At 56.8% G+C, this 17309-nt stretch overlaps 1 protein-coding gene and 1 long non-coding RNA gene across 2 annotated transcripts in view; one reads left to right on the forward strand and one right to left on the reverse strand.

Moving 5' to 3' along the window:
• TAF4 (TATA-box binding protein associated factor 4) overlaps window positions 1-3178 on the reverse strand; it is a 67377-nt gene extending 64199 nt beyond the window's left edge. The window contains 4 exon segments of the mRNA XM_077873796.1: window positions 1675-2157; window positions 2266-2697; window positions 2700-2823; window positions 2825-3178. Of these exon segments, the coding sequence (XP_077729922.1) occupies window positions 1675-2157; window positions 2266-2697; window positions 2700-2823; window positions 2825-3163 (1378 nt within the window). The 5' untranslated portion in view covers window positions 3164-3178.
• A 656-nt stretch (window positions 3179-3834) lies between these two features.
• Window positions 3835-5083, forward strand: LOC144298645 (uncharacterized). The gene is made up of 2 exons (XR_013365596.1): window positions 3835-4037; window positions 4207-5083. It is a non-coding gene; the product is annotated as an uncharacterized LOC144298645 (long non-coding RNA).
• The last annotated feature ends 12226 nt before the right edge of the window (window positions 5084-17309 follow it).

The following is a 17309-nucleotide window of genomic DNA, read 5'->3' on the forward strand; positions in this document are numbered from 1 at the left end:
CCTGCCGCACCGACTGCTGAGGAGCTCACACCAGGTTTAAATAACAAAAGTACAGCACAGGGGAAGGCCTTTGCTCGGAGTCAGGCAAGTGCTGAACGTGTGGGACCACCCGAAAGGCGCTTCTGTAGACAGGTAAGGAGTGTCCTGACGTCACGACCTGACGTACCACAACCACAAATTCCCTCCTCTAAAGGTCACTAGAGATCAGCCCTATTGGCGGCCGAACAGTCAAAATACACATAAGGAGCAAAACAGACACTTCAATCAACAGCACCACGACTTCAAAAAGGAAACCAAGTGTGTCGTAGGGGGCATCTCAGCCCCTCTCCAGCATCACCTTTCTCCCTAAGAGCGAGGCAAACCCCCCCAGCCCCAAAATGCGGGTGGGGGCTGCAAGCTTTCCCTACTCCTGCCCATATAAAAACACCCCCGTCAGCTTTGGCCCCAGTCGGGTGCTCACAGGCTCTGACAAGGAAACCTCTCCTTAAGATGCTGAAATTCTGTCAAGGTGACCAACGGCTCTTTCCAGAGCGCACGCGGGGACAGGGGAGGTGCTGTTTCTACTACTCCTGCCACGGCGGCGGCCGCTCCACCAGCACATGTTACTACACGGCAAGGGAGGAGCTCTCCAGAAGCTCAGCACTGGCAGTCCACGCAGGCGAGGTGCAGAGGATGCAAGGGAAACAGGGGCGCCTCCACCGCTAAACTTTCTCTCTGCCTGGGAATCCCCAAACAAAGCAGCATGACCTGGGATGCTGGGGAGGCCCTTCCGCGGTCAGGCCTGAGGGACCCTCACCAACGGCCCAAGCGACGCGGGAGACGAAGGACACGCACGGGTGGGGACCCCACAGCTCCGTGTCAGCAGGCGTTGCCTGTACCTCTGAGAGACCCGCTGCTGTCACCGGATGGTACCAACGGAGGCAACCGGGCACCCTTTAACCAGCACACTACGCTGCGGGCCACTGTGGCCACAGGAAGTGCACAGCACAGCGCAGAGGCAAGGACGTGGACCAGGAAGGGTGTGTGCCCGAGGATCCCTCCAGGGCTCACCTGGGATCCCTGCCATCCTAGGGTTAGCAGGGAAGCGGAAGCTTTCCATGCAGGCTTGCCCAGCCACAAGGAAGGAGTGTCACTACTGTGCCTGACCTCACGGATGGGGGGGGGGGGGGGCAACTCTCCATCCCAGCCCAGGATAACAGAGCAGCAGCAGCAGAGTTCAGTGAGGACACAGGCCAGACACAAGTGCTCCCCAGAAGCAGGAGGGGAAGCACCAAGTGCAGGGGCCGCATGGACCGGCTCCTCCATCACCCCTCGCCCTGCTGCCCCCTCGGCCTCCGCCGCGGGGGGGGGGGGGGAGGGGCGGGGGAAGGGGGCGGGGCGGGCAGGGGCACACGCGGCCGCGGTGGGAGCCCAGAAACTTTGCAATGCAAGGAGCCAGCACACAAGCACACATGAAGCGCGGCCGCAGGGCAGGGACCCCCGCTGCCCCGGCACCCCAGGCGCGCGCACACGCGGACACACGCGCGCACACACACGCACACGCACACGCACACGCACTCTCTGTCCCCGAGGGCAGCAGCCCGGCTGGTCGGCCGCAGGCCCGCGCACCCCCGTGACCCCAGCGCCCTGCCAGCCCCACAGCTCCCCGGCCTCCCGCCCGGCGCGGCCACTCACCTGGGGGCAGCTGGAAGTTCTGGATGTTGGTCGGGTTCTGGGGCGGCTGCGGCAGGCGGGGGGCGAGGACCGTGGGCGTCAGCGTGGCCCGGATCCCGCCGCTGGTGGCCGAGGGCGTCCTGGGCAGGCTCTGGGGCGCCGCGCCGGCCGAGCCCTTGGGCAGCCCGCCGGGGGTGCCGGGGGTGCCGGGGGTGCCGGGGGTGCCGGGGGCCGGCGGCGGCGGCGGCGGCAGTCCGGCGGCGGCGGGCAGCGCCCCTTGCATAGTTGGCCCGAGGATCATGCCGGCCCCCGCGCCGGCCGGGCAGCTGGTCGCCAGGGCCTGCGGCGGCGCGGGCGCCGGCTGCACCGCCGTCTTGGGCGAGTCGGCCTTGGCCACCTGCGCGGGCGCGGCGGCGGCGGCGGCGGCGGCGGCGGCGGGCCCGGGCTGACTGTTGGCGGCGGGCGGCGGGGCGGGCGCGGGCGCGGGGGCCGGGGCGGGCGCGGGGGCCGGGGCCGGGGCCGGGGCCGGGGCGGGGGCGGGGGCGGGCGCGGGCGCGGGGGCGGGGGCCGGGGCCGGGGCGGGCGCGAGGGCGAGGGCGGGCGCGGGCGCGGCGCTGCCCCCGTTCTGCGCGGCCGCCGGGGCCGGGGCCGGGGCCGGGGCCGGGGCCGGGGCCGGGGCTGCGGCCGGGGGGCCGGGCGGCCGGGCCAGGCTGGCGGCGGCGGGCGGCGGCGGCGGCGGCGGGGCGGCGGCGGCGGCGGCGGCGGCGGCGCTGGCGGGGGCCGCGGGGGCCGCGGCGGGGGGCGCGGGGGGCGCGGGCGGCGAGGGGGCGCGGGGCGCGGGCGCGGCGGGGGCGCCGAGGAAGGGCGGCGTCTGGATGACAGTGGCGGCGGCGGCGGCGGCGTTGGGCTTGGGCGGCGGCGCGGGCGCGGGCCCGTTGTGGAGCAGGCTGACAGCAGGTGCGGCGGCGGCGGCGCGGAGCGAGGTCCCCAGCGCGGCGCTCCCATTCAAAGTTTGCGCGGCTCCGGGGCCGCCGGGCGGGCCGTTGCGGGCGGCGGGCTGGGCGGCGGGCTGGGCGGCGGGCGCGGCCCCGGGCGCGCAGGCCCCGGCCCCGGCCCCGGCCCCGGCCCCGGCCCCGGCCCCCGCGCCGGCCTCGAGCGCGCTCAGCTTGGCGGCGGGCCCTGCGGGGACAAGCGGGGCGGCGCGGTGAGGACGCGGGCCCGGCCGGCGCCCGCCCGCGCTCAGGCCGCGCCGCGCTCTACCTGCGGGGGGCGGCTCCGGCGCCGCTGCGGGCGCGCCCTCGGCCGGCACGGCCGCTCCGGCTCCGACATGGTTCCCGAGCGCGCCGGCGGCCGCGGTCCGCGCCTCGGGCGCGCGGGGCGCCAGGTGGTGGTGGTGGGCCGCGCTGGCCGCCAGCTGCGACTCGAGCGAGCCCACCAGGTCGCTCACCACTTTCTCGTCCACCTCGCTGTTGAAGAAGACCTCGTCCAGCAGATCCGAGCCCGCCGCCATCTTTCCTCCTCGGCCCGCCGCCGCCGCCGCTCGCCGGCGCTGGGCGGGGAGGAGGCTCCGCGCGGGCGGGCGGGCGGGCGGGCGGGCGGGCGCGGGCGGGGGGCGGCGCGCGCCTGCGGGGCGGGGGCGGCGGCCGGGCGGGCGGGGGGCGGCCGGCTGGGGGGGGAGGGCGGCGGCGGCGCAGTGCGCAGGCGCGGCGGCACGCCCGCCCCCGCCCGCCGCCCGGCGCGCTCCCATTGGCCGCGGCGCCCCCCGCCCGGCCGCCCGGCGCCCCGCGATTGGCCGCGGCGCGCGCTTAAAAGGCGCGGCCAATGGCTGCGAGCGGCAGAGGCCGGGGCGCGGGCGGGCGGCCTGGGCGCGGGGGGCGAGCGGGGGGCCCCGGGCGGGCGGGCGCGGCGGGCGCGGCGGCCGGGCGGGCCGGGGTCGCGGCCGGGGCCGGGCAGGGCGCGGGGGGCGCGGCGGGGGCCCGCTGGGGGACGGCCCCGGGGCTCGGTCTTTGTCTGCGGTCGCTCCAAAATGGCTGCGGCCGGAGCTGACGGGAGCGCCGGGCGGGCGAGGGAGGGACGCCGTGCTCCGAGGCCCCTCCGCGCCGCCGCCGCCATAGCGGGGCCGGGGAGGGCGAGCCGGCGGCGGAGGCCGGCGCGCCCCGGGTCCCCGTGCGTGCGGCGGCGGCGGCGGCTGCGGCCCGAGCGTCCCCGGCGGCGCCTGCCTCGGGCGGCCCGGCCCCGCGCGGGGCCCATAAATCACGGGGGGGCGGACAGGCCCGCGGCGCGGCAGCCGGGTCGGAGCGGCCCGCGGGGACGGCCTCTGCTCTTCCTGTTTCCTCTCCTCCCGCCGACCGGCAGCGTGACCCAGAGGCCGCAGGACGGGTCAGGTACGGTCCCCTGCGGGCGCGGTGCGCGGACGGGCGGGGCGGGGCGGGGAGGGGGCAGGGAGGGGGAGGGGCGGGGGACTGGGCGGAGGGGGGCCGGGACCCACCGAGCTCTCCGCGGGCGGGGCTGCTGCTCAGCCGAGCAGAAACGGGGAATTACGTGTAAAATCAGAGTCTGTAAACCTTGACGACTAATTGGACAATTTGAAGTAAACCACGTACAAGCATCGGCAGGCTGCCTCCCGGCCCCCCCCGCGTGACGACGTCGGTCGTGGCCCCGCGACGTCTGCACCCTCGGAGCGCCCGGACTGGAGTGCGGGTGGCAAGCGGGCCCAGGGTCGGTCCCCACTGTCGGGTCGCCCCCTGCACGGGGAAGCCTCCCCAAAGGGAGCTCGGCGGTGCCACCTCGGGGCGCCCCCCCCCTCACCGCACCCGTGGGTGCATGCCGCCTCCACTCCTGCCTGCACCAGGCCTGCTCCCACCTGGGTGCTGACCTCACCCCAGGGTGCTGCGGGGCAGCGTCCAGTCCAGCAGGAGGTCTGCACCCCCTCCCACCTCACCCCGGGGAAGAGGGGAGCTGCCCACCTTGAGAGGGAACAGGGCAGCCCTGGAGCTCCTGCCCTCCTCCTAAGGGGGGACCCCCCCCTCCCGCTGCCGACCTGCCCACCTTGCTCACTCACCCTGAGGACTTGGGGAATTTTCTTGAATATCTGTGTGGCTTTACCTGTGGCCACAAAGAGTTATGACTTATGCAGCTGGAAAGAGACCTCCCACCTCACATAAAGGAAAAAGGGACAATGAAAATGAGTCTAACTATAAAGACCAGGTTTAAACACGGGAACACATTTGCTGTGACAACGGCAGAACCCAAAATGCAGTCCTGCTGCCTGCCAAGCCGAAAATGTGCAAAACCATGGGTGGAAGGAAAGGCAGCTCCCCAGGCCAGCAGCCATGCAGGCCTTAGTTTATTAAACAGTATATGGTCTTTTCAATAAAAAAGAGAAAGCATCACTCGCTTAAATATAAAAATAAACATAACCAAAACCACACTTTCCGTGTTGCTCCAGTTTATGTGCAAGATAGGCAGTGTCCAATGTATTATCTAAGCTTTCGTTGTCCACGTCAACTACTACATAATAAAACAAGACCTGCAGCTAGCTGGCAGCTGGTGGCCTGGGCCTGGCTGCCAGAGTCCCATCTGACAGGTGACTTCCCCACCCAAGCTGACAGTGCTCCTCAGCACGTCGGACCTAGCAGAGGATGCCCGCCAACAAGAATGGCTGCACATCCCACAGTCAAGCTCATGAACACATAACTGATCTGTAGATGCAGGCTCATTCGTGTCTTAGGGTCATCAACATTATAAACAGCAACTTATAGAGAAACAATAGAAATTTATTCACTCACAGCTCTAGAAGCCGCTTCTGTTGGCCCCTGGGGTCCTGGGCTTGCCCCACATCCCTCCAGTCTGTGCCTCTATGGTCACATGGCTTCTCTATGGCCTTTCATCTTTTGATGACACCAGTCACTGGATGTAGGGCCCACCTACTTCAAAATGGTTTCGTCTCAAAAAAGGATTTCATTTCAACACAATTCAATTAACTGTGCAAAGACACCATTTCCTAACTGTCACACACTGAGGTTCTGGGTCGATGTGAATTTTGGGGAGACACCAACCCAATACAACATATGACCAGTCTGTCCACTTATGGAGACAAGACGCACAGATAAATCAGAAGGCAGCCATCTGCCTCATCAGCCCCTTTGCCCCAGAACAGTAGCCTGAGGCCTGAGTCTGGAGTGGAACCCACCAGTCAAGGCTGCCCCTCCCGCTGCTGCCTGGGAAAGAAGGTGCAGTGGCCGAACTCTGGCCACCAGTGAGAGGCAAACTGGTGCACTGAGCTCTCTACGCGGGCCAAGCCCGTGTGGCAGGTGAGGTCCAAGCTTGGGAAGGTTGTCAGCAGCCCAGGGTCTCTCACGTTGGAGACAGAAACCTGGAACTCGGACCCTAACGCTGACGGACGCAGGCAGGCCTCCTGTCAGGCTGCCAGCACTGACCAAGCCCTCGGTACGCCAATCAGATGTCCGCTCCTAAGTTAGAGTCGGAGGCAGGCCTGCCTCCTCCGAGACTGACCCAGATCTGCTGGATGCGGGCTGTCTGCAAACTCTCGAATGACTCATTTACAACAGTTTCTTGGCTGACTCCCACAAATAGCTAACTACGGCTATCACGGATGGCTTCTACTGGTTTAGCTCAGAGAGGAGCTTACTGCAAAGTTCAGGTGGGAACTCTGAGGTCAGCCTTCCTGTGACATCTCCCTCGACACCCGAAAGTACAAGCAAGAAACAGCCTTCCTCTCAGAGGGGCCTGATGGCCTCCTGAGTCCCCCTTACTCCGAGGGGTACGAGGCTGCCAAGCTCCATTCTCTAGGCATCACGCCCATCAGACGGTTCTCTTCAGGTAGAATCGCTTATTGCTTTGGTTGATTCCTAACAGAATTTGCCCCTCGCTCAGCTTTTTTTTTTCTAATTTTTATTTATGATAGTCACACACAGAGAGAGAGAGAGGCAGAGACACAGGCAGAGGGAGAAGCAGGCTCCATGCACCGGGAGCCCGACGCGGGATTCGATCCCGGGTCTCCAGGATCGCGCCCTGGGCCAAAGGCAGGCGCCAAACTGCTGCGCCACCCAGGGATCCCCTCGCTCAGCTTAAATGTCCAGTTTAAAAAGCCCAAGCCTCAATCCCTGAAATCCTACCTTCTCGAAAACCTTAGCTTCGTTGCAGGTGCTGTGGGAGGTGCACCAAACCATACATCTTGTCATTAGAAACGCTTATTTCATTAGCATTAATTGTTTGGACAAGATCCATAAAGCTAAGATTTTAGGCACTGACCATTAATGCTAGGTAGGATGTAAAAAAAATAATAATATTTACAAAAGCATCAAACAACCAAATACCTCCAAATAAAACAGAGCACAAGACCAATGGACAGAAAGTTGTAAAACCCGATTGAGAGAAATTTTAGGAAAAATAAGTAAGTAGAAGGATACATGGAGTTTAAGAATTGGAAGGCTCATTATCATAAAACTGTCATTTCTTCCCAAAATGATCTACAGATTTTATACAAAGCAGGTTTTAAGATCCCAGTAGGGTTTTTCCACAGAAATTGAAGGCTGGGCTTCCATTTCCAGTACAGTAGAGTAGCCTCCTGGTGAACTAGCCTCCCCCCAGCACTGTGAACTGTGCACGAAATACAAAAGACCACTTACTGGAGTCATCAGCGTGAGCACGGGCAGGCAGACGCTGCAGAAGTGAGCTGCCCGTTTCACTGCTTCCAGCCTAAGGGCAGGCTGCAGTCTGTACCACCCGGGGTAGACACGACATGGGAGTCCTTCTGTCCTGAGGAGCTGGGAGACCGAGCTGGGCAGCGACAGCCTCTGGGAAGTACCGGGGCATCCCAGAGGTGAGGGAGCGAGAGAAGGGGAGGCCCAAATTCTGCTTATAAACTGCGCCTAAATTTCCAGGTGACACTGGAGCACAGGCATGTGGCAGACTGCAAGCAACTAGGCTAGAAATAAAAGAACCAAGATGAGGGACACCTGGGGGGCTCAGCAGTTGAGCACCTGCATTCAGACTAGGGCGTGATCCCGGGGTCCCAGGATCGAGTTCTGCATCGGGCTCCCTGCATGGAGCCTGCTTCTCCCTCTGCCTATGTCTGTGGCGCTCTCTCTCTCTGTGTCTCTCATGAATAAATAAATAAAATCTTCAAAAAAAGAAATGAAGTCTAGCACGAGATCAGAGCTGCTATCCATGGGACAGGGTTTGTAGCCTGAGCCTGGCCAAGTCTTAGCCTGACACCAACACAAACACGAAATAACAAGACCAGCTCTGGAGATATGTGTGTATGAGTCCAAAGTCCACAGAAAATAGCACTCAACCCGTCCAGGAGACAATTCAAAATTAATATTGATATAAAAAGAAAAGGAGAGTGTTAGCCATTCTCAAACAAAAACAGGTAAGTAATAGAGATTGATCTCTGATGTGACCCAGGTAATAGTATTAGCAAACAAGGATTTAAAAGTAACTATTTTAACTATAATCACTGATGGAAAGGAAAATATGTTTTCAATGAGTGAAAAGATTTTTTGAAAACCACAACAGAGGGAATCCCTGGGTGGCTCAGCAGTTTGGCGCCTGCTTTCCGCCTGGGGGTTGATCATGGAGTCCCGGGATCGAGTCCCACATCGGGATCCCTGCATGGAGCCTGCTTCTCCCTCTGCCTGTGTCTCTGCCTCTCTGTGTGTCTCTCATGAATAAACAAATAAAACCTTAAAAAAGAAAAGAAAACAACAATAACTAGAACTAGAAACAATATTTAAAAAGTGGAAATTCTACGACTGAAAATTAAAATATCATACAGTTAACTGAGGGACGCCTGGGTGGCTGGCTCAGTGGTTGAGCATCTGCCTTTGGCTCAGGTCATGAACCCTGGGGTCCTGGGATCAAGTCCTTCATCGGGCTCCTCACAGGGAGCCTGCTTCTCCCTCTGCCTGTGTCTTGGCCTGTCTTTCTGTGCTCTCATGAATGAATGAATAAATAAATAAATAAATAAATAGAATCTTTTTAAAAATAGAATTTATTCAATTTAAAAAAGAGTGGGAATAAATAAAAGCCCAAGGATCTGTGGAACAATTTTAAAAGATCTACATATGTGTAATTGAAATTAAAATGAGAAGTGAAAGAATGCAAGAAAAAGTATTTGAAAAAATAATTCCTAGCATTTTCTGTATTTGGTAAAAGATATGAATCTACATACTTGAAGAAGTTCCACGATCCAATACTCACGTAAGATAAATTCAAAGAAAACCATGCATAGGCACATCATAGTCAAACTGCTAGAAGCGAAATATAAAAAGAACAATCTTAAGGTAGTCTAGAAAGATGACACTTGTCATCCAAGGAACAATACATTGATTTTAATGACTTCTCATCAGAAACTATGGAGGCCAGAAGAGAATGGAACAACATCATTAAAAAACTGAAATTGGGACTCCTGGGTGGCTCAATGGTTGAGCATCTGCCTTTCGCTCAGGTCATATTCCCGGGTCTGGGGATCGAGTGCTGCATTGGGCTCCCTGCAAGGAGCTTGCTTCTCCCTCTGCCTACGTCCCTGCCTCTCACTCTGTGCTTTTCATGAATAGATAAATAATATATTAAAAAAAAAAAGAACTGAAATAAAGTCTGTCATCACGTTTGTAGAATGTCAAACCAGCTTTCTTTTTTTTTTTAATTTTTATTTATGATAGTCATAGAGAGAGAGAGAGAATGAGACAGAGACACAGGCAGAGGGAGAAGCAGGCTCCATGCACCGGGAGCCCGACGTGGGATTCGATCCCGGGTCTCCAGGATCGCGCCCTGGGCCAAAGGCAGGCGCCAAACCGCTGCGCCACCCAGGGATCCCTCAAACCAGCTTTCAAGAATGAAAGTAAGTAAATATATTTTAACATGAAAGAAAATTTTTAAAAATTCTTACCATCAGACCCATATTACAGGAAACGCAAAATAGGGCATTCTTCAGGCTGAAGGAAAATAATACCAGATAGAAACTCAATCCTTAAAAAAAAACAAACAAACAAACAAAAAAAAAACCCTCAATCATCAGCAAAGAAGGAAGAATATCAGAAATGATCCATACCTGAATAAATATAAAAGGGTACTTTCCTCTGAATTCCTCTCAAATCCACACATCTGTGCAACAGTTCTAACATTGAACATTGTGGGGTTCTTCCTATACATAGATGTAATACACACAACTCTAGCAGGTAACACACCTATGACATTGAAAGGCTCTACAATTGGTGGGCTTCAAGACTATATTAACTCACACAAGACCATGTGCTGTGATCCCTAAAGCAATCGCTAAAAACACACTAAGGAGTAGACCTAGAGGGGCAGCCCCGGTAGCTTAGTGGTTTAGCGCCGCCTTCAGCCCAGGGTGTGATCGTGGAGACCCTGGATCAAGTCCCACGTCAGGCTCCTTGCATGGAGCCTGCTTCTCCCTCTGCCTGTGTCTCTGCCTCTCTCTCTGTGTGTCTCTTATGAATAAATAAATAAAAATTTAAAAAAAGGAAAAGGAGTAGACCTAGAAATACAATAAATAAAACGGAATAATAAAAAAAAATAATGACCCAAACGAAAGCAAGAGGACATTTTTTAAAGGAGCAAATGTAAAATTATAGCCCTAAATCCCACTAAATCAATCATCATATCAAGTATTAAGCATTGAGTACCTCAATTAAAAGGACATAATGCCATAATGGCCTCATAGTACGAGAAACAAAAATTGATAGAATTAAAGAAATAGATAATTCAGAATCATTTTTGGAGATTTTAACACTGATCTCTCAGCACCGCATAGAACAGATGAACAAAAAAACTCAGGACACAAATGACCTGAACACCATGAGCTGTCTTGACGTCATCTTAATCCAACACACCCAACACATTCTTTTCTATTGTATACAGTAGGTTGTATACAGCAAGATAAACCAAATGCTGACCTATAAAACAAGTCTCAATAAATTTAAAAGGACTGAAATCACATAGAAGATGTTCTCTAATTACACTAGAATTAAATTAAAACCAATAACAACAAGATAGCTATGAAAACCCCTAATATTTGGAAACACCTCACTAACCCCTGGGTCAAAAAAAAAAAATCACAGGGGAAATTTGAAGATATTTTTGGACTAAAAGCTACTGGAAATACAACATATCAAAATGTGTGGGCTGCAAACCAAAGCAACGCTTAGAGGGAGTTTTCATTTATAATGCTCATATTAGAAATTGACACATTAATTCCAAAATTCATACAGAAATGTAAAAGGTCAAACATAAAAAAAAAAAAAAAAAAAAAAAGGTCAAACATAGCCAAGGTAATCTCAAAGAAGAGCAAAGGTGGAGGATTTACACTAGCGCACACCCAACCACTGTGGTAATTAAGACAGTAGAGCATTGGTACGATGGATAAATAGACCATTTGAATAGAATAGATGATGCAAGAAAAAAAAACACATATAGTCAGCCGACTTATGACAAAGTGGACAATGGCATGGTGAGGAAAAGACTGTGTTGTTGTTTTCAGTGATTGGTGGTTAGTCAATCAGCTGCCCATAAGGATGAAAAATGAATTTTGACCCAAACCTCACACCAGATGGAAAAATCAATTCCAGCTGAATTGAAGATCTAAATGTAAAAGGTAAAATATTAAACCTCTGGAAGGAAACATGTCTATAATCTTGGAGTAAGGTTTTTCTTTTTCTTTTTTTTTTTTTTAATGAATTAACACAAAAGGCCCTAAATCCTATAGAGTAAAGATTGATTGATCAGACTGCATTAAGAACTTGTTATCAAAAAAAAAAAAAAAAAAAAAAAGAACTTGTTATCAAGAGGCGCCCGGGTGGCTCAGTGGTTGAGCATCTGCCTTTGGCTCAGGGCATGACCGTGGGGTCCCAGGATCAAGTCCCACATCAGGCTCCCTGTGAGGAGCTTGCATCTCCCTCTGCCTGTGTCTCTGCCTCTCTCTGTGTCTCTCATGAAGAAGTAAATAAAATCTTAAAAAAAAAAAAGAACGTCTCATTAAAAGACACCATTAGAAGATCAGAAAGTGGCTCACCCAGTGGGAGAGGTTGTGAACAGTAAGGGCAAGTGGTTGGAAGACTGGAGAGGCACATCACCCCTGATAGTGAGAGGATGACTGGGGTGGGCGAGGTGCGTGGCCTCCTCGGTCACCAGGGAAATGCAAAATAAGCCCACTACAGACCCCATCCCACCAACAAAGACCAAACTCAAAAGGGCTGACACCCTCACCTACATAGCTGGTGAGGAGGAGGAGCAACTGCTGATGCAAAGCTGCTGGCAATTTCCACAGAGCTCTGTGGCGGCCCACCCGGCCCAGCGGGCCCAGCGGGTCTCCTCCGCACGTGCCCCACAGGACAGGTCCTGTGTGCGGCAGCGGACGCGCTACAATGGCCATAGCGGCACTGCTCATAGTCACCCCAGGCTGGAAACAACCCAAACTTCCAACAACAGTAAAATGGATAAAGAAATGGCGGCCTATTCACACAACCGCATTATATGGGTGTGTTTGGTTTGAGAGAATGTGTTGATGTGTGTGGTTTTTTTGTAAATGTCACACTTGAGTGAAAGTCAATGGGCGAATGTATCAGACTCATCTGTGCACACTCAGCTTTCTGAGCCGGAAGGCCTGAAACAAACCCCTCACCCCGTAAGAGAAGGACCCCTGAGCTCAGAGATCACAAGTGATGGGGCTAAGGCCACCAGAACGGGAGAGCAGGGACCAAAACCCAGGTTTCCTGAGTTCCCAGCCAGGGCTCCCCCTGGTACAGCAAGCTGCTCCATCAACATCCTCTTTTTTTTTTTTTTTTTTTTTGTCTTTTCTGGTTTTGCTTAAAACAATAACAACAACAAACACCATAAAATTTATCATCTTCACACTTTAAAGTATACGACTCAGTACTGTTAAGAATGATTTGCATTGTGCGACAGATCTTCAGAATGTTTCCACTTTTTCAAACTGAAATCCTATACCCATTAAACGGCTCCCCGTTTCCCTCCCCGCCGTCCCTGGGAACCACCGCTCTCCCTCCCGTCTGCCTGACGGACTCCTCTAGGTCTCTGATAGAGGGGACTCCCGCAGTATGTGTCTTTTCTGTGACCGGCTTATTCCACTGGCACAACGTCTTCAAGGTCCGCCCCTGTTACGGCAGGTGTAACAAAGCCCTTCCTTTCGAAGGCTGAATATGCTCCAGCGTACGATGGCCCACGCGCTGTTTATCCACTCATCCATCAGCGGGTGCCTGGGGTTCTTCCACACAGACCCCTGGGCTGCTGTGAACTTGGGCACGCTCCCCTTGAGACCCTGTTCTGGTTCTTTGGGGTGTATTCCCAGAAGTGGTCTTGTCAACATTCTTATGTTATTCACTTATATGAGAGAGAGAGCAGGGGAGGGGAGAAGCAGACTCCTCAGCAGAGAAGGGAGCCAGAGGCGGGGCTCGATCTCAGAACCCCGGGATCACGACCTGAGCCAAAAGCAGAGACTTAACCATCTGAGCCACCCAGGTGTCCCCTTACGTTATTTTATACTTGTAGGTTTTACCCCTTCAACTAAACTGTGAAGTCCTAGAAGCCAGGGGTCAACTATCCAGGTGTGGGTGAATGTTTCATAACCATCTTCCTAAGTGGATGGGGGAGCCTTGATTTGTGATATTTGCCAAATTCCTTGGTGTACAGACCAAGAAGACACCCGGTGCTGGAAACTGGGCACTGTTTGAAAGTGTCCGGGGCAGGCTGACCCTGGGTTGCCACCCCATCCCATGCAGCCAGGCAACCCCACCCCCTCCCCTGGGAAACCAAAACCAAAGACACCCAGACTCAGGGGCAGGAGCCGAGCAAGGCAGGGGTGGAAGTGGACTGAGCAAACGTCTCTCCATAGAAGGACACCATTAGCGGTGTCTGGTAACCGGCACTCGGGGGCGCTGGTCAAACTCTACTTCTGAAAGGGCACCTGGGTGGCTCAGTGGTTGAGCTCAGAGCGTGATCCCGGGGTCCCGAGATCGAGTCCCGCATCGTGCTCCCTGCAGGGACCCTGCTTCTCTCTCTGCCTGTGTCTCTGCCTCTCTGTGTGTGTCTCATGAATAAATAAATAAACTTTTTTTAATTTTTTTTTTTTACTTATGATAGTCACAGAGAGAGAGAGGCAGAGACACAGGCAGAGGGAGAAGCAGGCTCCATGTACCGGGAGCCCAATGTGGGATTCGATCCCGGGTCTCCAGGATCACGCCCTGGGCCAAAGGCAGGCGCTAAACCGCTGCGCCACCCAGGGATCCAATAAATAAACCTTTTTAAAAATAAAAATACATGAACTCTACTTCTTAGGTTGGATGGTGAGCACATGAGACATTTAGCATTTAAAATGTAAGACAGAAACACACCAGACCCATGTGGTGCATACACCTGCGCAGGTGTGCCCTCAGGTGCTCCCCGCCTCGCTCTGGGAGTTCTGTCCGCGGGATTTGGAGAGACCCAGCTGCCTGCCTTCTGAGAAGCCGGTGGCGATGATCCCTCCATCCACTGGGGTTGTTAAGACTCACTGCTCCAACACAAAAGATGCCCCCACTTGTAATCTTTTCCCCCTGGATTCCTACAATTAGGGAGTGATTGGAATGAGCCAGTTGCTCTTCTCTTGGGAAGCCCAAGTGAGCAGCACGTGTCCGCAGTGTGAGGTGGGAAGTAAGTCACAGGCCGGCGAGTCTCCTCTTTAGGGGAGGAAGGCTTGTGTCACACATTAGTGGCTTTCCCCAAATCCATGCCGATGTGCATTTTGACATTCCCTATCCAAGCGGGCCATGCGACTCAGACACCGCAAAGTTAACAGCCTGCCCCGGACACGCACATGCTCTCTCCAGATCTCAGCAGATGGAGGCCCAGCTCGGCAGCGGATGGGGTGCGCGGCCTCATTATGAACCCTACAGCCCCCCCCACCCCCCGACCCTCCGTGGTGAGCCTGGTTTGTGCGAGAAGGAACCAAAGCACATTTGAGACGTCAGAGGACCTGGAGACCTTGCGGGAATGCCCACCTCAAGCTCTGACCTCGGGGTCGCCAGGACCAAGGGCACTTTATCCTCCAGAAAGCGAGCAGAGCGGGCGTTGTCAGGTGCCGGCCGCCACCCACCGCCCGGGCCCAGGCTCCCAGGACACGGCTGGGGAGGCAGAGGCCGGGAAGGCGCGGGCCGACCGCAAGCGCCGTGCCGACGGGGTTGCCTCTCTCTTAATGCTTTTTCTGCAATTTTCAATTTTTTTTCAATGAACGCATTACCTTTTATAATTAAAAAAAAGAAGCGTGGTGTGGTTTTGCATCTTTCAACTTCCTCCTGTAAAACACACGCGTTGAGAAGCGCACAACCCCGTGAGGTTCCTCAAACTGAACACACTCGTGCCACCAACAGCGGAGGAGACACAGAACGTGCCCTGCATCCCCGGGACCCTGGGAGCCCCTCCTGCTCACTGCCCCGAGGGGGCCCACCCCTGGCTTCCAACACCGCCAATGCCCGTCGCCGGGCGTGGGACTTCGCGTCAGAGCAACTGCTCTCTTTTTTCCCAATGTTTTATTTTCCTAGAGGGTTAGTTTTTGTTTTGTGATAAAATGCGCCATCGCGGCTGTATTAAAGCGTGCAACTTAGTGGTGTTGGGTACATTCATGCTGCTCTGCAGCTGCCTGCTCTGTCGAGTTCCAGAACATTCCATGACCCCAAAAGGAGACTTGGAACAGTCGGTCCTTTCCCCTCTGGCTCCCTGGTGTCTGGCAACCATGAGGCCACTTTCTGTGTCTCTGTCTCTGGATTTTCCCATAATGGGATCAAACGACGTGAGTCCTTATGTATAGGCCCCTCTGTTCCGCGTCTTCAGGGCTCCCACCCACGCCGGGGAGGGAGCACCTGAGCCCACCCCGCGTGCAGGGACCCAGTGATACTCGGCGGGGTGGACGGGCCGCACCCGGGGAGCCCACTCAGCCGCCCACAGACGTTGGCTCCTTTTCCTTTGGGGAACAGTGTTGCCCGTTCGTGCGCGGGGCCTGGCGTGGACACAGGTCGTCCTCTCCCCTGGGCACACACCCCTCGGAGGGGAACCTCGGGCTCCAATGGCGATGCCGGGTCTAGTTTTGTCGGGCCCCCTTCCCTGGGCAGGAGGTGAGGCCTGTGTGCCCCCCAAGCCTGCAGGTGGTTCTGGCCGCGGTTCCCGGGCCGAATGTGCACCGCCTGTGTAGCCGCTCCTCAGGTGGTGGGGCCACGGCCAGGGAGGCCGCTCCCAACATTCCGCGCTGGACCGTGGTGGCGGAAACACGCTCCTCCTGGGAATACCAACTGTTCACACACAGGCACGCACGCCCCTCCCGGGGCTTTCCCGCTCCGTGCCCGAGCCCCCCTCACCGTTGACCCTCCCCCCAAGGCCTGGGGCAGGGACCACCAGGGGTTTCTGAGGCCGATGGGGGGAAGAGGGAAATGGGTCCAAGGACAGACTCCGGGCAGGGGCTCCACCCACACATGGGCATCTCCTTCGACAACGTGGGGAGGGGATTGAGGTCCTTGATTGCTTGGCAGATGCCTCTTGGCCATCACTGTGGCCCTGACCTGTGCTAGGCTCTGGGGACACGTGCTGGCAGGAGAGGGTGACTGGAAATACGGGAGGCCATGAATCAGGAAGCAGTGCCTGAGTGGCACAAGAACAGTCAGCAGGGTGATACAGAAGTGCTGCTTTGGAAAGGGGGCCAGGAAGGCTTCCTGGAGGCAGTGTCGTGGGAGCAGGCCTAGTTAGGCAGGGCGAGGTGACTGCCCAGCAGGGAGCTCTGATCCTGCAAAGGCAGGGCAGCTGGGCACTGGGTATTACCCGTGCTGGGCCGGTTTCCTCCACGTCTCACTGGCTAGTGGTGCAGACACAGGGTCGGGCAGGTGATGGTTACCCAGAATGGCTTTGGTCCTTCCTTGGTCCCCTCCTGCTGTATGGCCTCAGGCTGGCCCTGGGGTTCAGGTTTCTCAGCTCTGTGTCCTTCAAAGGGCGTGCAAGGGCCAGGGCGTGGGGAAGGCGGGCCAGCCGGGCCTGATCCACAGGGGAGGAGGCACACGAGCAAAGAGAAGAGGAGGCTGTGTGGGACGGCTGTGCAAATGTCATCAGTGGCACGGCCAAGGACAAGGCGCCTGAGGACACACAACCCCGCAGTGTGTGGGGCTGGGGCTCCCCCAGGCCGACTGGGAGCTCCTCCGTCCTCCTGTCAGGAGAGTGAGAACGTCCCATCAGCAAGGACAGAGCTAGGCCTGTGCCTGCCGCAGCTGGTGACCCGGCGTGGGTCCTGTTTCCGTGCCGGCTGCACCCCAGCCCCCAGCAAGGGTCTCGCCTGGGAAGTGGAAGGCGCTCAGGGGATGCCTGGGGCATAAGCGCATGGGTGACCGGGGTTCCTCGGGCCAGCACTCAGGGAGTGGCTCCGTGGTTGGTGGTCTGAGGGCCCGGGGCCGCCGGCTGTGACGGCGTCGTGCGGGCCATCCTCACCTCCTGTCCTGTCTGGACGGCATAGCCTGCCCGCCCCCGGACGCCCTGTCAGCACTGCCCTCGTTCAGACACACGGGGTGCTGTCCTGCACCGGGGCACAGTGCAGGCAGGCCGGGGCACATCCTCCCAATTCTTCCAGAATCTGGAACAAA

The sequence above is a fragment of the Canis aureus genome, chromosome 26 (assembly GCF_053574225.1).
Source record: "Canis aureus isolate CA01 chromosome 26, VMU_Caureus_v.1.0, whole genome shotgun sequence".
NCBI lineage: Eukaryota > Metazoa > Chordata > Mammalia > Carnivora > Canidae > Canis > Canis aureus.